General features: G+C 51.6%; 2 protein-coding genes and 1 long non-coding RNA gene across 9 annotated transcripts in view; 2 read left to right on the forward strand and 1 right to left on the reverse strand.

Moving 5' to 3' along the window:
* Syt7 (synaptotagmin 7) overlaps positions 1–9,084 on the forward strand; it is a 64,233-nt gene extending 55,149 nt beyond the window's left edge. For all 7 annotated transcript variants that reach the window (XM_031389670.1, XM_031389671.1, XM_031389672.1 and 4 more), the window contains 4 exons: positions 924–1,093; positions 1,535–1,649; positions 2,127–2,326; positions 5,801–9,084. In XM_031389670.1, coding sequence (XP_031245530.1) covers positions 924–1,093; positions 1,535–1,649; positions 2,127–2,326; positions 5,801–5,905 — 590 coding nt within the window. In that variant the 3' untranslated portion in view covers positions 5,906–9,084. The remainder of the gene's footprint in view (positions 1–923; positions 1,094–1,534; positions 1,650–2,126; positions 2,327–5,800) is intronic.
* Positions 9,085–12,711: 3,627 nt separating this feature from the next.
* Positions 12,712–14,840, reverse strand: Lrrc10b (leucine rich repeat containing 10B). The gene has a single exon (XM_031384725.1). The coding sequence runs from the start codon at positions 14,692–14,694 to the stop codon at positions 13,816–13,818; it is 879 nt and encodes a 292-aa protein (XP_031240585.1). The 5' UTR covers positions 14,695–14,840; the 3' UTR covers positions 12,712–13,815.
* Positions 14,841–14,991: 151 nt separating this feature from the next.
* LOC116101030 lies at positions 14,992–16,411 on the forward strand. Its single transcript, XR_004122768.1, has 2 exons — positions 14,992–15,305; positions 15,411–16,411. It is a non-coding gene; the product is annotated as an uncharacterized LOC116101030 (long non-coding RNA).
* The last annotated feature ends 8,021 nt before the right edge of the window (positions 16,412–24,432 follow it).

Genomic DNA, 24,432 nt, shown 5'->3' on the forward strand with positions numbered 1-24,432 from the left:
GGGGGGAGGCGGCTCACAGGTTAGATCCTGATGAGGGCAGAACCAGGACTTCAAGGGCTCGGCAGGAAAGGTATAGGGAATAGAGCCTGGGCACTGAGGGAGGAGTGGGTACCAGCCCACAGAAGGAAGGCAGTGGGGCCACACTTTGGAAGGATTGGGTTCCACAGTAGGCTGGTTTTCCTTCTGAGTGCACTGGGATGTTAAAAGGAGCAGGCTGTGGCATGCTGGCTATTTTTAAAAAATCAATCTGGCCACAGTGTTGAGAATGGGCCACGGGAGGAAGCTTGGGAGTGGGAAGGGCGGTTTGGCCATTCTCGTGACTGCTGGGCAAGAGGTGCCGGTGGTTTGGGTATCCATGGGCTCTACTTAGGAAGAGCTGGTAGACAGGCTGATCATCAACCTTGGGAGGAAGCGGAGGAGAAAGCACAGCCCCAGAGCACTGGTTCCCTCTCACAGGCACCTGTCTGGTTTCCCTGTCCCCTCTCTTCCTGGGACTTGTTATGTGATAGCCTCATAGCCTCCGGCAGAGCCACATGTTCAGACCTGATCCAGGGAGCAAGGGGGCCGCCGCCCAGATCTGAAATGGACACACAAGCAATGAGCATGTTAATGGTCTTTGTCCCACTGTTGGCCCTGGGACTGTCATCTGAGCCTCGGTTTCCCCATCTGATGGGTCACACGAGACAGAGTTCTTGCTGGCCCTTCAGAAAGTGCTGCTTCCGTCAGCTGTAGCCCCTGGCCTAGGCTGGTGGCAGAGGTTACAAGGCGAGCCCCACTCACGGGGCCTTCCTTCTTAACTTTGCCACCCCCATTCCTTTCTTCCCCTTCTACCCTCCGCTCCCTTCCACTCTCTATCCCTCCCTTTTCTCCATTTTAACCTTTCTTGCTGTGATAACACATCTCACCTTGTTTCTCTGCCCCAGGGTTTCCCTACGAGAAAGTGGTGCAGAGGGTCCTCTACCTCCAGGTCCTGGATTACGACCGTTTCAGCCGCAATGACCCCATTGGGGAGGTGTCCATCCCTCTCAACAAGGTGGACCTGACCCAGATGCAGACCTTCTGGAAGGATCTGAAGCCATGCAGCGATGGGAGTGTAAGGCCCCCTGTACTCATTTCACTGAAGCAGTGTGGTCAGAGCTGGCAGAGGGTCCTCACCCAGCCTCAGCACCAGGATGTCAGCAGGGTTCAGAGTGGAGCACTGGTGGACAGCCCCCAGAGAGCTGGCTTCCACCTATGGCTGGAGCCCTGGGGTTTAGAACTTGGGGTGAATCACCTGAGCTGTGCAATGAGCCCATGGCTCTGTTCAGGGAATTGAGTGTCCTGAACAAACACAGGCTCTCCAGAGGAGAGGAGATGGCATGGCAATGCTGACAGAGGGGCTGCTCTCACCCAGGTCAGGGCAGAAGGGACCTGTGGTCAGCTGGGCTCTCTGACCACACACTCCCCTCTAGTTCCCACACCTGTCATCCCTGCAGGGAGATCAAGGGGAGTATCCCCCCCCCCACCCTGCCTCACCCCTCTTGTTGCCCTACAGGGGAGCCGAGGGGAGCTGCTCTTGTCTCTCTGCTACAACCCCTCTGCCAACTCCATCATCGTGAATATCATCAAAGCTCGCAACCTCAAAGCCATGGACATCGGGGGCACATCAGGTGCTGAGGCTTATCACGGCAGGATGGGCAGGCCCGTGGGGGAGCTTTCCATGACACAATGGTCACTTCAGATATGGGAGATAGAAGTGTATTGGGGCCCTAGTCCTAACCCCTACCTGTTAGTCCTCTGACTAGAGTTGGCATGTTCTGGGTCAGTGTCATCTTGGTGGGCAGGCTTCCCTAAGGAAGAAAGGCAGCATTGTGGTGGGGAGACCCTGGTCCTAGCTCATGCGCTCCTTAGGAAGACCTGTACTAGCATGATAGTGCTGAAGCAGTATCCAGGATCCTTTTAGGTTCTACCATATGCTAATTATCCTAATCCCTCTTGTTCTTACCTGACCTGGCCTCACCACCCACTTAAAAAGCATGCAACCAGTCTCCACTTAGGTGTTTGTACCTGGAAGGGCATGAGGACCCTTGAGTCCCCCCAACACACACACTCTGTCCCTCTGACCCTTCATTGCTATCCCCTCCCAGACCCCTATGTGAAGGTGTGGCTGATGTATAAAGACAAACGGGTAGAGAAAAAGAAGACAGTGACAAAGAAGAGGAACCTGAACCCCATCTTCAACGAGTCTTTCGCCTTCGACATACCCACAGAGAAGCTGAGGGAGACCACCATCATCATCACCGTCATGGACAAAGACAAGCTCAGCCGCAATGACGTCATTGGCAAGGTAGGACTGGGCTGGGGTGCATAGCCAGGTCTGAAGGGTTTGTCCTTAGGAGGCATCAGGGGCCAAGGATGAGCACTCCAGGGAAGACCCAGCCAGACATGGAAGGAAGGAACAAGAAGTACCTTGAATTCCCCAAAGGTTTTCTGAGTTCTCAGACTGGTTCAGCCCTGCTTATGGGACAAGCTGAGTGAGGCTGTGGCAGAGCCCCTGCCAGAAACCAAAGACCTTAATGACTAAAGCACAATGCTAGCTGGGTGGTCCAGAGTAAGTTACTCGGCCTCTCTGAGCTTCTGTGTTATTTGTAAAATGAAGCTAATGCCAACCCTGCTGAGTGTCCCAGAGTAAGGTCAGAACCACCTGAGACAGAAGGAGATTCTGGATGAAGGTGACCTCTTCTTGCATGTCAGGCAAGAAGCCAGGCATGACTTGAATTTTTTGACAACACAATTCTATGATAGAAATTTCTACTTTCTACTTTGAAGAGCATGTTTCTGTGTTTCTAACTCAGTGTTAGGACTCAGCATGGACACAGAGTCCAGCTGCCTGGGTTCTGGTTTTGTTGTCTGTGGATTTTAGAATGGAACCCAGTTAGACATTGCCACTAAGCTATAGTTCTGGTACTGAAGCGCCACCCTTAAAAGCTGTCACCTCTCTGAGCCTCATTTTCTCTGCTTAAAATGAGAGTCAGGACGTGCTAGCTACACAGTGTAGTGGGAGCGTTTGATAAGGACATAGTGAGATGCTCAGCCTGGCATTTGAAGCACACATGGAGCTTCTATTGTAATAGAAGCTAGTTTTGAAATGTTTCTACCAACGGCATGTATGGTCATTTACTCAGTAACAGACATTTGACTTCCACCATGTTCTTTTGTTTTGTTTTGTTTTGTTTTGTTTTTAGTCAGTGTCCCTGGCTGTCCTGGAACTCGCTCTGTAGACCAGGCTGGTGTTGAACTCTAGAGATCCACCTGTCTCTGTCTCCCTACTTCTGGGTTTAAAGCTCAGGCTGGCCTCAGATTCCTTATGTAGCTGAATATGGTCTTGTATTTCTGATCCTGCTGCCTCTCTCTTCCAAATACTGTGATTGATTATAGGCAAGTGTCATTGTACCTGCTTTATGCAGTGCAGGGCATTGAGTCTGGGGACTTCACGTGTGCTAGTCACTCATGAACCCTGACCAAGTCATGGAAGCTTGACCAGGAATAGTACAGAGAACCAGTGATCAAGGCAAAGAAAGTGAGGGAGTAAAAACACAGGTCCCTTGGTATATGACTGTCTTAGATACCTTTCCTCTGCAGTGAAAAAGCACCATGACCAAGGCAACTAGTAATTTAATAAATTTAATAAAATAATAATTTAGGCATCTAATTGGTGACTTGCTTACGATTTCAGAGGGTGAGTCCAGGACCATGATGGCAAGGAACATGGCAGCAGGCAGGCAGGCAGGCAGGCAGGCAGGCAGGCAGGCAGGCACGGGGCTGGTGCAGTAGCTAGGAGCTCACATCTGAGTTGGCAGGGAGAGCTAACCAGGAATAGCATGGGCTCCTAAAACCTCAAAGCCCAGCCCCAGTGACACACCTCCTCCAACAAGGCCACACCCCTTAATCTTTCCCAAACAGTTGCACCAGCTGGGGACCAAGCATTTAAATATAAGGAGCCTATGGTGTCCTTCTCATTCAAACTCCAACAATGGTGTTTGGAGAAGGATGGTCTGGCATCTACAGAGAAGGGGCTAATCTGGAGGCATTCCCCACAGAGATGACAAGGAGGACCTAGCTGTTGGGAAGAGAAAAGCAGCTAGCCTTGTGGAAGAAAGCTGGCCTTGGGAGTATCATTCAGCCAACCTTTGGTCACGGGTATGGAGACCAGAGCGTATGCTGTGAGCAGGGCCCGCTGAGCCCCCGCAGAGGTCCTTGTAGCCCCTCCTACAGCTCCGCCTCATAGAAGTAGTTCCTTCTACAGTTCCTTGCACAGTACCATTAGCTTCCTTTACAGACCAGCCAGCCCTCTATGGGTCAAACCAAGTCAAAGATGGTTTTGTTCTTGCTTTGGCCTGGGATAGTTTAGGAAGCCTCTGGACCTTGGAACCTTTCTGAGTACAGGCTCAACTTAACTCCTGGAGGCTGGGAGTCTGGCCGTGTTCCAGGCTATGGTACCGAGCTAGGCTGACGTGGCAAAAGCAAGTAGGCACCAAAGAGCACTTGGCTATGTGACCTGTGCTGGTGGTAGTGGTGGTGATGGTGGGGTACTCAGTGAGCCTCAGAGGGAACTGAGAACTTAGTGGGGAGAGGGCAGCAGGCAGGCGCCACATCCAGCTGTCTGTATTATCAGTGTCTATAATCGGTCTGTCCCTCAGGGGAGCCTGAGGCTAAGGAAGATTTTTCACCCCTGCATAGGATTTGCTCAGTTTTGTCTTGGTGTTTTATCATTTGTTTGTTTGGACAGGCTCTCACTTTGTAGCCCAGGCTGGCCTTCAAACTTGCTATGTACCTCCAGGGTAGCCTCATACTCATAGCAGTCCTGCTTCGGTGTGAGAATTTTAGGTATGAGATACTACACCTGATAAACTTAAATTTACAGAAAAGTAGGAAATATAATATGGTATATCCATATCCCTCTTGCCCAGTGTCCTCAATTGCCAGCCCCTCATGATGTGTCTGTCACTTCCTTAAGCTGTGACATGGGACCTTGCTGTGAACCTACCAGGCTTCATTTACATTTGGCCAGTTCTTCCACTATTGCCCCAGGCCTGCTCCTAGATCCAGTATTAGCTAGCACATTGTTTTCTGTTGTCACCCAGGCTCTTTGACCTGTGACAGTTTTTTGCCCTGTAAGTTGTCATCTTGAGGGCCTTAAGGTGCCCAGGCCAGGATCTTGCAGCACTGTCTGCTTTACTTCCAATGCCCCTGGTCTTAAGCATTCCTTGGTGTCTAGGCCAGACTCACCTGCGACTACTTTGGGAGTTTCTGGGCCAGCCCTGAAATGTTGTGGAACCCTTACAAGAGCTTGGGCTGGATTGGTAGTCTAAGACTTTCCCTACACCATTTTGAACTTTTAAACTATGGCTGAAGGTAAGACTCTTAACTCTGTGTGCCTTAGTTTCCCCATCTGAAAACTGTGGCTAATCGTGTAGTTTGCTCACCTGCCAGGTTTGTAAGCATACACTGACCTTGAGATATAAAGCCTATACAAACTCTGGGGTGGGGACAGGAAATGCCGGGAGATGGGAGAGACAATAACAATGGTGTCCCTTCCTGGGACAGGGAAGGTTGCCTGTGTCCTGACCTTCACTGCAAAATAGGTTGCAGTTTGATGTCAAAGGGCCAAGCATGCCCAGGCCCTTGAGGGATAGCACAGTCAGGGAACTAGGTCAGGCTGGAGGAAGGGAACGTGGCGGCCTCTGTGGGCCAGGCTGTTACCATGGGACAGGGCCCAAGCCTCGGAGCCTGCCATAATGCATCTTCTCTTCCTCCCCAGATCTACCTGTCCTGGAAGAGCGGACCAGGTGAAGTAAAACACTGGAAGGACATGATCGCTCGTCCCCGGCAGCCTGTGGCCCAGTGGCACCAGCTGAAAGCCTGAGTGGGGCCTAGGGAGGCTCCAAGGGCCAAGGCCTGGCTCCCCATCATGCCCCTACCACTTTATGCACAATGCCCAGCCCGGCCCCCCTGCCATGGGTGAGGGGAGAACCCTGAGGGCTCAGCCAGGGACGGGTACCAGAACTATACTGGGCCCCATTTCTAGGAAGTACCAGCCCCACCCCCATGAGTCCAGCTCGGGAGTGGGGACTCTAGGAGCCATTTCCCTGCTTTGCCTCTTTCTTTCCTGATTTGCTGATACTAAAGACGTGGGGGAAAGCTCAAGAGCCAGATGGGCAGATCCCTCCAGAGGCCCGCCAGGTGGGCACAGCCCCCGTTTTCTTTAAGGCAGTGCCTGGAGTGGAGAGAAGCCACCCCTTCCCTAGCCCCCCTTTTTGGGGCCCAGAAGAGGAAGGCCGAGGCGTTTGGCCACGGCCTGGTCACCAGGCCCATCCCCAGCTTCAGGTGCCGACTGGGCCCTGGACACTGAGGATAGTATATAGCCTGTGCTCCAGAGTCCTGGAGACGTGGCCCTGTGTATTTGTGTTGTGTCTACTGTGTGTGTGTGTGTGTGTGTGTGTGCGTGTGTGTGTATGTGTGTGTGTATATGTGTGTGTGCCCACATGCGTGTGTACACATGTGCACCTGGAAGCTCATACGCACATGTGTGAAAGGGGGTGCTCACTCCTTGTCCCCCCCCCCCCGGGCCAGTAGTGCTGATTGGCTACGGAGAATAGCAAGGTTTCATGAGGATGAAGTGGGGCTGGGTCAGGTAGAGGTCGGGGCCACAGGAAAAGTAGCAGAAGAAGGGTATGGACAGCTGAGAAGAAGTGGGGACCAGGAAAAACGGCTGTTATCAGCTGCCACCCGGCACCCACTTTGCCTATCTCTGTAGCTCCCACCCCCCAAATTCCCCAGTAGCAATGCTCTACTGCAATGTCATTCCTTGGGCCTGGGCTCATACTTCATAGGCACCTACTCACCATGTGCATGGCCTTCCAACAGGGCACCACTTCTCCCGGGCATTTCTAACCGCTCATTCGGGGACCCCCACCTTCCCAGATCTCCTATTGCTGCCAAATTGGCATCAGCTCTACACTCTCTGGCTTGGATACAGCCCTTGATCCCCAGCCCTTACCCTAACACCTCCACCTTTTCTTTGCATAATCTGATCAACTCCTGGCCTTCTCCAGGCTGTTTCAGCTTGGCACATACCCCACCCCCACCCCAGAGTAGTAGCTCTTTCTGCCCCTCCCACCCACCATGCAAGCAGAGGAAGCAGGGAACATTCCAGGAGTCTGAGGTTGCCATACCCAAAGAAGCTGTCGTTTCTTCTCCCGGCCTCTGCTGAGACTAGAACTGGCTTCCCCTTGGAAATGGCAGACTCCAGAATGGTCCCTCTTAAGCCCTGTCACCCCTCTGTGCTATATTGAAAAAGCAGCTCGTGAAAGAGCCTCAAAACCAATTCAGAGACTTGAGCCCAACATACCCAGATTCTACCACCAGGTGGCACCAGAACACCACATCTGTGGTAGCAGTTGGGGACCACAGTTACAGTTCTACCCTGGCTGGCAACTTGACACCCCGAGGATGGAAGGGGCTCTGGACTGCATCTGAATATCAAGAGCACAGTGGGGGCACAGTTATTTGGGCACAGTTTCCTTCAGTGGGCTTCCCCTTAGGCTCAACTTTCTGCTCTAAGTGTGAGATCTCCTTTTGTCCACAGCAAAATGTTCTTAAATCAAATTTCACACCCTGTCCCCAGAGACCTGGAGGAATCTCTTATGTAGTAGGTGAGTCATTTGTAGAGTGAACAATTCCATTGTAAAACAGATAGTTACCCATATTACTTGTAAATCTAAATGTTTGTATACTGCAGCTTTTGCTTTAAGTAGGACCATCCCCAAATCCATTGCCCAGCTGGGTGTAGCCCCTGGAAAGGGACCCTCCCAACCCCCTGCAGAGGCTGTGTGGAAACAGAAGAGGGTAATGTAGAAAGTCTGGAAATTCGAGAGAAATTGCTGCCATCCTTCCCTTCATCTGCCTCAGTCTCCTGAGCACTTCCACAGAGCCATCCGAGGGACCCAAGCAACCTGCACCAGTAGGTGTAAGGTTGGCAGGGGGTTCATGCAGAGCTCGCTCTTAACCAGTCAGCTCAGAGAGTATCCCTCACAGAGCTGTTCCCCCTTCAGACTACTAGGAATAGTAGTGACCCGACCTGGGATTCCTCAGGCTCTACTGTGTAGGTGGAGTGAGGGGTGCCTGCAAATGGTGGGTGGAGAGCATGAGACATAGTTGGATGACACAGAGTCTGGGCATAGGATGGTTAGGGCAACTGGGGGAACATGGAAATGGGAGTGAGGGCGAGGAGGGCACCAGAGCTCTGCCACCACTGTCCTGGGATCTTGGGCAAGTCACCCACACTCCCTGGGCCTCAGTTTCTCCATCTGTAAAATGATGGTAATAATACTTCACCTACCTCATGGGGGAGGTTGTGAGGCCATCATCACCTGATCTAGGGGATCAAGGCAGGAGGGCTCTGAAGGTGCTACCCAGAGCAAATTTGTCTGTCACTGATGCCTGAAAGCAAGGCCCACCTGCCCGTCCACCCTACCCCACAGAACCTCTAGGGACCACCAGAGCCAATCTGTCTCTTCACTGTGTCCCAACCCCCTTAATGAGCATCATCTGACATCTTGTGGGCACCCTAGACTTAGTTGTTATGTTGTTGAGGTAGCCTTTCTTGTGGACCATCTTCTCCATGTAACTGCTATACAAATTCCACCTGCCCCAGCACACCCCTCCTCCTGCCCTCCAGCACCAGAGGCCAGGGAAGGGACAAAGGAAAACAGCCACAAAACAAAACAAAAAAACAAGGGGACTCTCAGCTCAGCTGGGGCCCCCAGGGGTGGGAACTGGTGGCGCTGTTTGTATTGTGTTTGAGTCCTTGAGCGCAAGTGTTTTATAAAAAAATAAAACAAAAATCCACTATCACAAAAAAAGAAAAAAATACAGCAAAGAGAACTGAAGACAAAAGGGAAAAAGAACCATACAATTTTTTCCACCATATGCACCCTCTAAGCCAGCAAAATTTTCCTCTTTGCAAAATCATATTTTTGTGGGAATGGGCCCTGCTTTTTGTGGCAAGGCCTGTTCTGATTAATAAAGGATCGTGAAAAAGTAGGGCCTTGGCTGTTTCCTCTGTGGGTCCCATCCCTCTCTCTCTTCTTCCAAGGGAAGCAACAGCTGGGATTGGAGGGGTTGGGGGGTTTTGGGGGTATCTCCACTCAGCTTGTCACCTCTGGGACTTGACTTTTCATTAGTGGCTTGGGCCTGCCTGAGCGTCCTGCTCACTCTCAGATCTAGACTAATCCCCACATTCACCAGCTGCCCCAAAGTAGAGAGCATTGCATGTCCCAGGTCAGACCTAAAGCCATGCTTAGAAGTAGTGGGATCTCCCTGAGATCTCTAAGACCTCCCCTGGAGTCCACTTAGCTGGGTACACACTCCATCTTTTGCCAGGGAACCCTTATCACTCTCCCAGGTCAGTAGGAAAAGCAAAGATGGGACCCCAACCACCACCTCACCATCACCTGCTCAGCTGCTATGACTTGGGGCCAATGTCTCCTTCCAGGTCCTGGCAGGGGAAAGAAAGGATAGGCTGAGCTCCAGGTCAGACTGCTGGACCTATGGCCTTTCTCCAACCTATTGTCTAGGCTGATTCTCTATGGTTGGAAAACATCTCTCCAATCTAAAGAGCCCCATTGGCAAGTTCCAAGCTGAAGACCTGAGAGACTCCGGTGCCCTCCTGTCTGTGGCTCTGGCAAGCCATGTCCTTTGCTGTGCTCTCAATGTCCTCTATTCACAAAGAAGCAATAATTTCCCAGCCACTCCCTGCTCTGTCCAGGGCAGCTGGCCTGCCAGTTCTCAGGGTACTGCAGAAGGCCAATTATATCTGCTTCAGATAGGCACTAAGGGAACCCCATAATTCCATGGGCCCTGCCCCACTCTGAAGTCAAGAGGGTCACATACCCTCTGTCCCCCACATCTGGGACCAGCAGCTGCCTCCTCAATCTGTACTAAGTACCCCCATTCTGAAGCTGCCTGCCCTTTCTCCTCTGCCCCTTAACTTCCTACAATGTAGTTTAAACATCCCTTTTTAAAAGGTGTATGCAGGCTAGGGTATAGCTCAGAGGTACAGCTCTTGCCCTAGTGTGCACAAGCACCCGAGAGGGGATAAAACAGTTTCTGTTGGCTTCTATTCCAGGAGTTCAAGGAGTCCTGGGGTCAGGTAAGTAGCTTCAGGGGCACCCTGGGTTTGATTTAGCTTTTCTTTGGTAAAGTAAACCCAAGAAACAGTTTTAGCATAGTTGGTTCAGCACAGCAGAGGTGCCAGACCCTGGCCACTGGCACAGGGCCTCTACCCTGGACTTCTCTGGCTCCCTCCATCTGCCTGCTCTGAGCTACTCATACATCCCTTCATGTGCCTGAGACCACTCTTCTCCTGCAAGCCCCTCCCAGATGCACTACTTCTAAAGGTCTCTCTGGCCTTTCTGGATTCTGGGCTCTCCTCTCCTTCCCTGAGAACAACAGCTGAAGGATAATCTGAGCATGCTTGATGCTCCATCCTGAGCTGCTCCCATCTGTTTCTTGTGAAGTCATCCACTTCCCATGTCTGGGTCCTGTGTGTGTCTGTGTGTCTGTGAATGCACACGTGTGCGAGTGTGATGTCTCTTAGATTGTGAGCCCTTGGGCAGGGTTCCCTGTCTGAATAGACGTTCTGTGTGGCACGCCTGGCTGTGGTAATAAATGTCCATCTTCAGAATCACAGTGCCCCACTGTCTTGAGGAACTTTGGGAGAGGTAAGCACGGAGGGGAGGGGTCTCTGGGGAGGGTCTCCTGTTCCTAACCACCCCATTTCTCCCTTTATCAAACCCTTTGGGTGGGCAATTACAAAGCTAGGAAAGGATCCTGTTAACATCCCAGACTCAGAAGATGCCCTGGCTGCCAATCAAAAGGTCAGCTGGTCTGAAGGCTTGGAAACCAGAGGGGAGGAGACAGACTAGAATTCTCATCCATCTCACTTGCCAACTTGCCAGCCAGATGAATGGAGTAGCTCTTCCCATAATGGGAACTGAGCACTGGGTTAGGAGTCCATAAATAGGCCCACAGGAAGGTCCCAGACTCTCCTCAACCTGTTTCTTGTCCTACCACCTCCTCTTCCCACCACTCTTGTTCCCTTGGCTTTTTCTCCTGCTCTGAATGCCAGCTCCCTTGGTCTCTGTCCCTGCCTGCCACACACTCAACTCCCTAGAGCTTTCCTGACCTACTCACACATGTCCAACCTCTGACTGCCCCTGAGACTGGGGCAGGGGGACTACAGATGAGGCTGTGGTTACAAGTGTCACACATCTCTTCCTTCTCTTCAGGGGCCTAGCCAGGAACTTATAAGGTGGTGGCGGCAATAATGGGATCCCTCACACTGTACTTTCTTCACCACCAAGGGGAGCTGGGTCAGGGGAACTGGCAATAGACGCTCCTTTCCCAAGTGCCCTCATTTCTTCAGAGAGATCCACAAGTGCATCAGGCATCAGCATGAACTCTAACCAAACTAACTTTCCAGAAGAAACCGGATCTGCTTCTGATAGCCTCAGTAGCTCCTCCTTGGATGGCAAATAGCCGTAGATAAGGGTGCTATGCTGGATAAAGAAAAAAAAGGGGAGGTAGCGAGGGATCTGAACATGAACACCTCAGGATGATGCAGGAGAGTCCACTGTAGGGCATTGTTCAGACCATCTGGCCTTGGGCAAACCAAGGCAAGGGAGCAGAAACATCAGAAAGGAAAAGCGAGCTGGAGCTACACAGGAAAGAATGGTGGATAAAATGGTGGGTGGAGTCTTAGGCTAGAGCATCAGACTTAAAAACCCAACTTCTCGGCTATAGGTAGAGAAACTAAGGCCCAGGGATCAAAGACTTTATCAGGGTCATTCAGCCAACTGCAGAACCAGGAGCAAGGACAGACCTGGTTCATGGTGGTTTCCCCTGTACCTGACAAGTTCTGGAACCCGAGGTCAGTCCCTGATGGGCTGCAGCTGTCACTCACACCCCCCCCCCCATGATAACCTCACCTCTCAAATCCTTACCCCCATTTACCAGACTCCTCAGAGCCTCAGAGTCCCAGAGCCCCAGATGGAATCTCAACAAAAACAAAGCCTACAGTTGGGTCCCACATTAGTCTTACTCCCCACCTTTCACTCTGTCTGCCTGCCTGTCTTTCTGTCTGTCTAGTCTTATGTCATTCTAAGATCCAGCCTCCTTACCCAGAGCCCAGCCCAATGTACTAGCCAAGCTACTGGGTTGAGCCTGACCTTTTGGCTCCATATGACATCAGCTCTCGTTGCCATGGTGATGTGGGGGCCAAAACTGAAGGAACTGAGGCTGGGAAAGGCAAAGGAGAATAGAGCAAGTACAGTCACAGAGTGAGTAGGAGGGGCCAGTATTCGAGCAAATAGAAGAAGGGCAGCCCAGCTGGTGGGAGATCCAAGAATTAGATCCCAAGAACAAAGCTGCAGATGACCCCCACAGCAAAACCAAGGGTAGAGTGAGCCAGAACATGAGGACACCCGAAGATGCCAGGTGACCAGCTTCAGGGAGCAATGCTATTTCCCTCAGACAAGAAGGACAGACACAACAGCTGGCCAGGGTCATCCTGACTCAGAATTGGGGCACATGGGTGGGGGAGGTGCACCCACAGTGGTGGAACTTGGTGCTCCCGGGCTTATAAATAAATAGACATGTGGGAAACACACATTCTTTCTCCAAGAAATATAATTTATGTTTACAAGGTTTTTTTTTTCTTCCTAAAGAAAACACTACCTTCTGGGGCTCCAGCCCCTGACAGTGTCCCTGAGTGTCCTCTGGCCCTCTCCTCCTATTATTGCTTGGATCTGGCCCTGGGAATTGCAGAGCTTGTCTCCTCAGCCCCTCGGAGGCTGTCCCTGGTGACGGAGTAGAGGCACATGGTGCCTGTCCAGTGCCCCATGCCGTGCCAGCCACCCTGGCTGTGCCCATGTAAGGAAATGGAGAGTGCAGGCAGTACAGAGGCCCTGAGCAGCCTCCTAGAGTGCAGAGCCCCTCTCTCTTGGGGCAGGAGGCCCTAGAGGCACAGTGGCATCTTCTCAAACTTGATAACTGAGGGCACGGGCTGCAAGAGAGGGAAGATATCTCTCTTTGCCCAGCAATATTTCAGCAAAGGGTGAGAGAAGAGATCCGGAGGAAAGATGGGGTGGAAACCCTCTCTTCTGTGTACCATACAACTATCAAGGGAGACCTGGTGGAGAACTGAGGAAAGCTGAGGTGCTGGGCCCCAGTCCATGTCTGCTTCTGTCTTGGACAGAGTCCCTATGCCCTGCCTCTGGCCAGAATGCCCCACTCCCACCCCCAACACACACACACACACACACACACACACACACACACACACACACGGAGAGGCAGTTTTGTCCCATACAGGCTACCCCAAAGGTAGTGACTCTAGCAACAGCTAGGGTAGGCCTAGGCCATCCAAACCCCAGGTGAAAGTTATAGATGTCCTGGACATCCAGAGTCAGAGTAGGGATGATTCTATGGATAAGTGGTGACCCTGGTTCCAGGTGAGAACCGGCTCATCTGTTGTACCATCAGTGGCTCTATCCCAGACCTCTTGGTCTGAACACTGTCAGCCCAGGGAGTTTCTCTTACTACCCAGGAGTGTCTGAAGATGGCATCAGGCCTGCCTGTGCCAGGCAGCTCACTCAAGTGACGCTCCTTCACTGCCCCAAGTAAGAGGCCCAGCCGCACCATATATCCAAACAGCCACAGCCTCGCAGAGCCCCTTCTTCCAGAGTAGCCAAGCCCGTCACTCAGGGAAGAGGCTCAGGTGCCCAATCCTGGAGGGGCTTCCAAGGCTCGGAGGCTGTCCCTGGCGGGCCCCAGGGCTCTGGGTCCTGCGCCTCCTATGAGCAGGTCTTCTTCCTCCTCATCCTCAAAGGCCCGGGCTGGACGCCGGGCTGGCGGCCGAGGGATGGGTTCGTCGCGCTCAGCCATGCGCTCGACGGCTCCCTCGCCCACTAGGAAAACGGTGTCTGCCACCCGCGGGGGTCCAGTGACTGGGTTGTGGTCGTAGGAGAAAACTCGGAGCGCACGCAGCGGGTGCAGGTCGGGGAAGCCGCCCAGGCGGTTGCGGTCGAGGTCGAGGATGTGCAGCCGGCCCATGCGCAACAGCGCGGGCGGGAACTCTTCGAAGCGATTGCCGTAGAGCCAGAGGCCACGCAAGCCCGTCATGCGCGGCAGCTCGGCGGGCAGTGCGCGCAGCCGGTTGTCGCCCATCTGCAGCGATTGCAGCGCCACCAGGCGCAAGAGCGGCCGCGGAAAGCGCCGCAGGAAGTTGCCTTCGATCCAGAGGCAGCGCAGGCTCTGCAGCTGCGCAAAGTCGGATGGCAGCGCCAGCAAACGGTTGCCGCCCAGGTAGAGGCGCGTGAGGCGCGGCAGGCGACACAGGCCGTCGGGCAGGCGCTCCAGCTTGTTGAAGTCGAGCGCCAGGATGCGTAGCTCACGCAGCTCCTCGATCTCCTCGGGCAGCTCGCGCAGCCCGGTGCCGCTCACGTACAGCTTCTGCAAGCGGCTCAGGGCGCACACGGCGCTGGGCAGCCGCCGCAACCGCCGCCCGCTCAGCTCCAGCTGCTGCTCGCCGCTGCGCAGCTGCTCCTCGGCGTCCGACGGCAGCTCGTCCGGCGTGGACTCTGCGATGCCCATGGTCACGGGCCCCGGCCCGGGACGCCGCTGCCACCACCCGGCATCGCCACGCCCTGGCCGCCCCGACGGGGCCCGGGCCGCTCCGGCCTCGAGGGGCCCCCCGCCCCGGCCTGCCTATGTGCCGGGAGGGGGGCCGTGCCGGGCCGGGAGGAGGCGCCCGCCTGGGCCCCGCCGCCCCGCACAGCGTTCGGCCGCCCGCCCTTCGGCCTCCCCCGCTGCCTCCGCCGGAGGCCGACTGGCTGGAGTTCGAGCTGACTTGCAGCTTAGCGACCCGTCGCCCTGGCAACCCCCGACGCGCGTGCGGCTGCCAATAGGCAGAGGGAGGGCGGGGAGGGGCGGGGCCAAGGAGGACCGTGAGAAGGGTCCTGAAACTGGAGCGGATCCCGAATGGCTAGCCCATCCGTGAGCTGCCCTGAGCCAAGGCGGTCGCTGAGCGCAAACCCTGCCACTGGGCTAGCTAGCGCTGAGCCCCGACGTCCGACGCTGTCTACACTTGCCACGGCAGTCCATTTGGTGTAGCTGTGTGTGACTCAGGGAAGGCGGGCCCAGAAGGAAGAAACCTGGGACCGAAGAAAGGGAGGAGGGATACTGGAGGAGTACCTGAAGGCGAGGTCACTTGTTTGTTTGTTTTTTTTCCCCCCACGTCCAGTGGCGTGCGACCGGTCTTCACTTCAGGATAGTAACTCGGAACAATATTATGTTCTGGTCTTTTTTAGATCTGAGGATTTGTGGGACTCTGCTTGGCTCCGCCCTCGCCGGGTTCCGCCTATTGCTGGTGCTCTAGCACCCGCTCCTACCCAAGCCCCTCCGAGGATACCCAAGGTCTATGTGTGGCCATGGTGGACAGAGGACTGGGACAAGTGACCACCTTTGAGTGCCACCGACGATGATCACCTTGGTTCTATGACTCAGCTGCTCTCACCACCCCTTTCTGCCAGAGCTCCACGTGTCTGTCACTTTGCCAAAAGCTATTTCCCATACTTTAAAAAGGAGGCATTGAGCAAGGCTCAAAGAGATTAAGCTTTGGCTGACCAGAAAAGCTGACGTTTGAAGCCAGGCAGTGTGACTCAAGAGCCCCAACTCCTAAGCATACACCTTCCCAGTAAAAGAAAACACACCATTCCACCCACCCCTCCAGTGAGTTTTTCCTCAACAGTCTCTGACTCACAATGCAAAAACTAAGAAAGGAATTATTAATCCCATAGAAAGGAGGAGGAAAGCGGCCTCCGGGGACTAGGCAAACCTGCTTGAGGGTTGTACAAGGGACAAGAGGTTGTACCATGAGCGTTCCACTTTCTCCTCCCCGCCCCACCCGCACTTTCTCTAGGACCTAGCTGTTGGAATAGACCTTAGTGTCGTCTGACCCATCTATACTGCCATGAAATTTTGAAATTAGAACAGCAGAAGGAGGACACATTGGTTCACCTCTATAATCCCAGCTAGTCAACCAGCCTAGAAACAACACAGCAAAAACCCAGGGGTGTGGCTCTTGCGTGTAATTCCAAGAGGATTTCTGCAAGTTCAAAGTCATCCTAAGCTATACAGTGGATTAAGGCTAATGAGATTATATAGCAAGCCCTTATCTCAGAATGGGGAGTGGGCAATAAAAAGTGGGGTAGTGTGTCTCATACCTATCAGCCCAGCTATGTTAACCAGACTGGGTAGCATAGTAAGAACGCATCTGAAAAATAAAAAAATAATGATAAATATACAGGAAGAAGGAAGAGCTGGGAATGTTGGTGCAATTGAGTGTATTTTGACAAATGTGTGTACCTTTTCTATGTCACAGTTGGGTGGGTTTTTTTTTCCTTTCTTTTAAGCTTTTGTACCTTTGTTAGTTATGGAATTACATATAACTCAAACTGTCCTCCAACTCAATAGATGGCCAAATTTCTGGTCTTCCCAATTCCTTAGTGCTCCGATTACAGGTGTGTACCACTATGTTCTGGTTATATGGTGCTGGCGATCAAACCCAGTGCAGGCTAGGCAAGCACCATAATAACTGAGCTATACCCCAGCCCTCATGTTCCATTTCTATGACCCAGAAGTCCCTTCATGCCTCTTCCATCTCCCAGAGGCCACTTTGATCATGACCTCTATTATCGGGAGTCAACTTTGCTTGCTCTTGAGTTTCCTGGGGAATGACACCATCCAGCAAATCCTTTTTTCACTCCTGGCTTCTCCTTTTCTGATCCTTAATAGATATTTGTTAGCTAAAGAAACAGAAGGGTAGAGCAACAGCAGTGGTCTTCAGGCAAGGGGTTTCTTGGGGGTGGGAAGATAACAGTATACACAGGCAGAGGGGGCTGTTAATAAGAAACAGCCATGGATCTCCATCCTGGGGGAAACTAATAAAATGATGCGGGACCCCAGCCAAAGTAAGGGATCCATGTCCAGAAAAAGTCAAGCCCAGACATCAGTTCCCAGATGGATGACTTCTCAGCCCCAGCGAGACAGAGTTCAAGTTCCTCAAGTGCACAGACCTTGTTAAGTGCCAACCCAACACCCTTCTCACATGAGAGGAGCTTGCAGAGGAGGTGGGCATTCAGATACCAGGAATCCAGGGCAAACCCAGCCAGGCATGAATATTTCCCAACCCCCTACATCCCTTCAGTGCCTTTACCAAGGGACATTCGATGAGGAGGAGGGAATGCAGTCAACCCACCCTCACCACATGCTCAGGCTGGCACTGCAGCTCCAGGCAGCCCCCCTGGACTCATAGGCATCCCAGCAGCCCTATGAGTGCCTCCACTCTGGTACCAGCCAGGCATGCATTGCTCCTAGAGCTGGGAGCATGGAGGTCAGCCCTCTGCCTCCTCTGGGTCTTTTTCATGTTCTGGGTAGATCCTGTACCTTTACCTCCCACCAGGCCCTTCTCAGTGGGTAAAGGTAAAATGTGCTGCGCTTGGGGCCCACGCAGATCGGCAGCGAAGCAATCATCTCAATGAGTCATGCTAACACTGTGAGCGCCTGGTCCTTGTTGAGTTGTCGCTAATGAATTAGATTCACCCCCAGCATGGGCTCCCCCCAACCTTTCCCCATTCCCAGGAAAGCAGGAAACTGAGACCTGCAAGGCGCCAGGGCTCTGACAGCTCCAAGTTCCCGCCCAGACCCAGCCATGCCCTCTGCCCCACCCCCAAACACACACTGCAAAAATACCCAAAAGACAGGTCCCCAGCCTTCAGAATGGTCTCTCTATTGCCAGCCACAAGCTATAACAATATTACCCACCCTCAAATCTATATGAAGGGTTTTTTTTTTTTTTTAAACACAAAAACAACCCAGTGCTCTCTGTGATAAATGCCTCTGTACCCAGTCTCCAGCATTCATGATTGTTCACATTTTCTTATGCTTGTTCTAAATCTGCTTTCTTTTAAATAAAAGAATGAAAACGTGACAAACATACAGAATGAGGCTTTTGCACACACACACACACACACACACACACACACACCCCGTGTACCTGAAGCACCTCCCTCGCTGCTGACCCTGCCCAGGCTCCTGAGTTCTCCTCCCTGCCCTGAGCCAGGACCGTTGGTTGCTTGCTGAGGACTTAAATAGTCACAGAATGTCACATTATTGGCAATTCTTAGAAAGCAAAGATTCCAGCTTATTAGAACCCATCAGGAAATGCCAGGGCAGGGAGGAGGCTCATCACCTCTGGGAGGGTATGCTCTTTATGTCTGCAAGAAGCTGGAGACCCTGGCTTCCAGAAGCCCTTCAGAAAAGGACTCACCCACTGATCGGTTCTTGGTCTCCTGGAGATCTAGTCTAATTATTTCACTTGGGAAAAGGAAGGATGGTATTCTTCATGCCAGAGTTGGCCCCTTACCTGCACCAACCAGAACTTAACTCCCTGTGGTCGTTAAAGTATTCACTCAAAAAACACCAAACACCTACTGCTAGGCCTGGGCACTGGGGGTTGCTATAAATATGCACACCAAGGCAAAAGTCTATATCTCTGTGGGTATTCTGCCAGTGGGGAGAGATAGTCAGCTAAGAAGGAGCTGAGTGTTGATCAGGTTGTGGAGAAGTGAGGTGGTGGTGGGGAGCGGGGGCCGGGGGGGGGGGTGGCGAGGGGGAAAAAAACATGCCTCTGTGAGAGAAGAGCATTGAGGCAGGACAAGAGGAAGCGAGAGTGAGGTGCACAGGGGTGCATCCCTGAAGGGGTCAGGGGGGCTGCAACTGGGTCTGGGCTTTGCAGATCAGCCCAGGAGCCTTCTGAGGCTTTAGAGCTTCCAGGGTTGTGACTGCAGGTGAGACAAGGAGGGAAGAGGAAGAGGAGGCACCTGGTTTTGGTGTTGATTTTGGATCAGAGGTCACCGCCAGACTTGGAACAGAGATCATGCATTTGAACAACAGCTGCAGGAAGAAGCCTGCATAGTATATCTCCCTCTCATCTTGAATCTCTCCCACACGCTAATGAACGTTGTCATTTACTGAGCACCTACGGGCTGTCTAATTTACCCTTCACTGCCAATCCACCAGGCAGGTACTGTATCCCCCACCAGCCTCCCACTCTACCTATGAGGAAACAGATTCAGAGAGGGCAAGCAGCTTGAACAAGGTCACACAGCTGGAAGAGTCAGAGCTGAGATGCAGATCCATCTTATCAAGAAGACAAAACTTTTCATACCTTGGATCATTGACCCACTTGGCTGAGAGAAATCAGAGAAACTAGTCAGCATGCCCAAGTGCTTGACCTCAACCTGAAACAGCAAGATTTCCAGGAGTGCCCCACTTGAAGATTTTGCTGTCTCTGGAGAAGACAAGGGTGGTGGAGAAACAGAAACACCCCCACTTCCTCTGAGTATGAGGGCTCAGCCTATTTGCCTAACTGAGGAATGGCGTGATCCTACAACTGACAGGGCAGGCCTCAGAATCCCAAAGCAGTTTCAAAAGAATGAAAAGGCCCCCAAGTCCAGGAGAGACAGGCTTAGGATTTCCAGGTACCAAATTACTGGCTATCTCTAGCCTACTGTTATCCCAGAGCCCTGAGGTGCACGCATAATGGAAAAGTGCTTAGCAGGGCTGGGTCCGTCTCTGCCATCCACCTCCTCCAACCTGATGAAACATGAGCCCAGGTGTAGCTTTCAGATCACATTCCACGGAACCCTAGCGCACAGTCACTTGCCTACTGTTATCCCAGAACCCCGAGATGCACGTGTAATGGAAAGGTGCTCACAGAGCTGGGTTGGTCTCTGCCACCCACCTCCTCTGGCCTGATGGTGAAATGTGAGCCTAGGTGTGGCTTTCAGATCACATTCCATGGAACCCTAGTGCGCAGTCACTTGCCTAAGATGCTTGAAAGATGAGCTTTCTCCTTCCTATTCCACCTTTCACCAGGCTCCACCCTCTCGGACAACCGAGCTACAGCCACAGAGGTCAAAGGAGTCTGATGACAGGACTGGCTGACTTGGTACTCCAGGCTACCACTGTGGATCCCTAGTGGGCAACTGTATTGCAAAAGGAGTTCCTGATCAGGTGACCCTGTCTCGATTTGTCCGATTGAAGATTAAGGATGTGAGCACCAGCAGAGTAGGGAGCTTCTTTGTTTCATGTTCTCTTAGGATCACCTGTCCATTTGAGCTCCTCATTCTCTCTGAACCTCAATTCTTACACAGGAAGAATGAGCCTGAACTAAATCGTGGGGGTGGGGTGGGGGCACTTGCCTGGCCTCAAAAACCAAAAGGACATTAATTGGCATAATACTTGTCTCAAAAGCATGGAGATCTGACTCTAATCACCAGAACTCACGTAAAGCTGTGTGTGATGGTATATGCTTGAAACCTCAGCACTGGGGAGGCAGAGGCAGATGGATCCTCTGGGGCTAATGGGCCATCCAGGGCAAATTGGCAAGTTTCAAGCAAGTGAGAGACCCTGTCCAAAAAAAAAAAAAAAAAAAAAAAAAAGCCAAATGACCTCTGAGGAACGATATTCAAGTTGTCCTTGGACCTCCAAAACCACAACAAATATAAACAGTGAGGGTGAGAGCTAAAAACCCTGTCTGTAAATAGTAAATAACATTTTCCTACAATGTGTGTGTTAGGTGCAACATATATGCACAGAGGCTCTGAAGTTTCAGATGCATAGGTCCATACCCAGTTACATATGCAGATTCTGGGGTTCCCCCCCCCCCTCTCTCTGTCTCTCTCTCTGTCTCTCTCTCTTTCTCCCTCTGTCTCTCTCTGTCTTTCTCTCTCTGTATTTATGTGTATAAAGGCACACATGTGGGTAGGTGTTCATGTGGGTGCACCTGCATGCAGAGGCCCACAGTTGATGATGGGAATCATCCTTGTTCATTCTTCCTCTTTATTCAGTGAGACAAGGTCTTACTCACTCAAGCCCAGAACCTCATCTAGGGACCTGTGTCTGTCTTCTGGGGCTAGAATTACAGGGAGGAACTACCAGGCCCAACCAACAATTATCTAAATTCTGGGAATCCAAACTCCAAACTCTCCAGTCCTCATGCTTTCAAGGCAAGTTCTCTAACCACCAGGCAATCTGCCCAGCTCCTAATTCTAGGGATTTGAACTCAGGACTTCATGCTCGATCAGCAAGCTCTTACCTGCTTAGCCATCTGCCAACCCAATTTCTGGTACTTTCTAATGTGTGGTGTCCTTCTTCTGACCTCCAGTGTCAAGTCAACAATGGGCAGAGCCGCATTGCCCTGGGATCTACACAAAGCTCAGGGCTGGGTGGCTGGCTGGTCAAGAGAGGTATTAACTCAGGACCAGCTGTCCCTCAGAAGACACTTCCCCCTATATCCATCCCTCTCTATTCACAAGCTGAACTGGCCTCCCAGCCTACTGCTCTCCAGGGGAACAGAACAAAGAGTCAAATCCTTGGCTCAGAGTTGCAAAAAAAAGGCCTTTGAAATCCAGAGCCTAGACTACAGAGTGTTACAACAGCCAGGGTTGGAAAGCGAAAAAGAATTTTTGTAGGTCCAAAAGCCTGCCTTTGAACTTGAAAAGCAGACAGACAATGCCCAAAAGCCCCGGAGAGGGGCAGCCTGCAGCATCACAGGAGCCAGGACTCTACCCAGAAGACTACCCAGGCTAGACCTGCAGATGAGAGAGAAGGAAAGCAGCCTGGGTCTCACAGATGCCAGGGAAAGAGGTCTGGGGGATCATGAAGGAAGCCCCAGCTCTATGGGGCAAGGGGAGGCACCAGCACCAAGGGGACCAGTTTTTGTGGTCTGGTAATATGACCTGATTCTACCTATCACAGAAGCCTTGGAGCAGAGGCAGAGGTGAGCTAGTTCTCCTCTGAATCTCCCCTCACCAGAATCAAGCAAACGTTTCTGAAGCTCCAAGATAGGTATGGGTGTGCCAAGGCATGGATGGCAGGCTGAGCAGAAGAGGACATAAGGTGGCTGCAGAGGTGGTTCTGTGACCCTAGAAATCATGGGTCAGGTCATGGGGGCAGTTGGAGGAGGACTGACAGATGAAAGACACAGAGACAATGCTCAGCAGGGTGCTGTGGCACTCAGCTGCCATCCCATCATTTGAGAGGTGGAGGCAGGAGGATCAGGAGTTAAGGCCAGCCTCAATTACATAACAAGTTTGAGGCTAACCTGATATACATGAAACCCTGTCTCAAGAAAGCCCATACTGGGCCAAGGAAATGGCTCAACAGATTTAAAAAAAGAACTGACTCTGGATTACTGTCCTCTGACCTCCACATGCTGTGATACACACAACATACACACACACACACACACACACCATGAAGATGCACACAATACACTAATGATTTTTATAAAGATCTATTTTTATTTTATATGTAGGAATGTATGTTATGTAAACTATCAGCTTACCTGGTACTCGAGGAGACCAGAGATCAGGCATCAGATCTCCTGGAACTGGAGTTACAGATGGTTGTGATCTGCCTTGTGGGAGCTGAGAACACAGTCTGGGTCACCTGAAATTCAGCTCCAATAACAACTTTTATTTTATTTATTTATTTTTGTTCTTTGAGACAGAATCTCACAATGTAGCCCACACTGGCCTGGAACTTGCTATGTATACAAGACTGGTCTTGAAATCATACACATCTATCTACCTCTGCATCCCAAGTCCTGAGATTAAAGGCATGCACCACCATGCCCTTTTTATAAAAGGTTTTAAAAAGCCAAAACAAAAACATATGAAAATGTATGTCTCTCCCACTCACAAGCTGTGTGGAAGGCAGTCTACTCCCCAGGGAGAAGGAAATGCCAAGACAGAAAAATCCTGACCTTACTGGATTTTAGACCTTAGGGATAGATTCATTCACTGGAAATTGACTGGAAATAACTAGACTGATATCTTGGCTAAATTTAGCCACTGACAGATCAAGTCTGTCCCCCCCACCCACACACACACAATAGGGGGAGGGGCTCATGTAATATAGCCCAGGCTGGCTTTGAACTCATTATGTGGGATGGCCTTGAACTTCTGATACTCCTGTAGCCATCTTCCATGTGCTGGGATTACATGCATGTGCCACCAACACCAACTTAGTAGTGCTGCGGATCAAACACATGGCTTTCTGCACATTAGGCAAGCACTTTACCAACTGAGCTATGTCCTCAGTTACACAGTGTGACTCTGAATTGCAGATGCCCCCGACTGGGTTCTGAGCACTCACAAGGCAGCCCACAAGGATCTGTAACTCCAGTTCCAGGGAGCTACATGCCCTCTCTGGCCACCTCAAGCTGGTGGCATGGTGACACATTCTTTTTCCTTTTGATGTTGGAGGCTAAACACAGTGCCTGATGCATGAACATGTTCTACCACTGAGCTATGTTCTCTGGCCCCCAAGATACATTTTTGTTTGACTTGTTTTGTTCTGAAACAAGGTCTCTTGTAGCCCAGGCTAGCCTTGAACTCCTAATTCTCCTCACTCTTCTCAGATGCTTGGATTACAGATATGTACCACCATGCCAGGTTCAATTAAACAACAAATAGGGTCTTACTATGTTATCTGTAGATACACACCATTGAGCCTAGGGAAGGATTTCAGCCTCTGAGGATCCTTTGAAGTTGTACCCACCTTATGCCCATCTGTGCAGAAGCCTAGAGTCAGGTGAGACACTCTGTGCATATCTTTCTGTGTCTCCCAGAAGATCCTTCCAGCCCCACACCAGCAGCTGAGTGCTACTCCAGGCCCAAAGAAGGCATGACAAATGTCCATCCCTTTGTTAGTGATAGCATCCCATATATAAATGGTACTTGAATTCTTCAGAGCCTCACAGCTTCTGAAGTCTCTTCTTATATTGGAGAATTCCACTGGCCTTGCAAACACTTCACCCCATCCAGACTCTAGAAGTTGAAAACACTTGCAACTCAGTTTCCCAGTGTACTGGCTAGTTTATGTCAACTTGACACAAGTTACTTTTAAAAGAGGTAACCTCAAATAAGAAAATTCCTCCACTAGAATGGCCTGTGAGAAAGCCTGTGGTGCATTCTCTCGATTGATAATGTAGGAGAACCCAGGTCCCTGTGAGTAATGGTTGTCATAAGAAAGCAGGTTTAGCAAGCCATGAGGAACAAGCCAGTAAGGAGCACTCCTCCATGGCCTCTGCTTCAATTCCTACCTCCTCCAGGGTCCCTGCCTTGAGTTCCTTTCCTAACTTCACTGGATGATAAACTACAAGCTGGAAGAAGGGGGGGGGAAGAGGAGAGAGGAAAAAGGAGGAGGAGTGGGGAGGAGGAGGAGGAGAAAAGAAGAAGAAGAAGAAGAAGAAGAAGAAGA

Source organism: Mastomys coucha, unplaced genomic scaffold (assembly GCF_008632895.1).
Source record: "Mastomys coucha isolate ucsf_1 unplaced genomic scaffold, UCSF_Mcou_1 pScaffold21, whole genome shotgun sequence".
In the NCBI taxonomy this organism is placed as follows: Eukaryota; Metazoa; Chordata; class Mammalia; order Rodentia; family Muridae; genus Mastomys; species Mastomys coucha.

Excerpts from the sequence above, each read along its gene's own strand:
- Lrrc10b (XM_031384725.1), bottom strand. The coding sequence starts at position 14,694 with ATGGGCATCGCAGAGTCCACGCCGGACGAGCTGCCGTCGGACGCCGAG.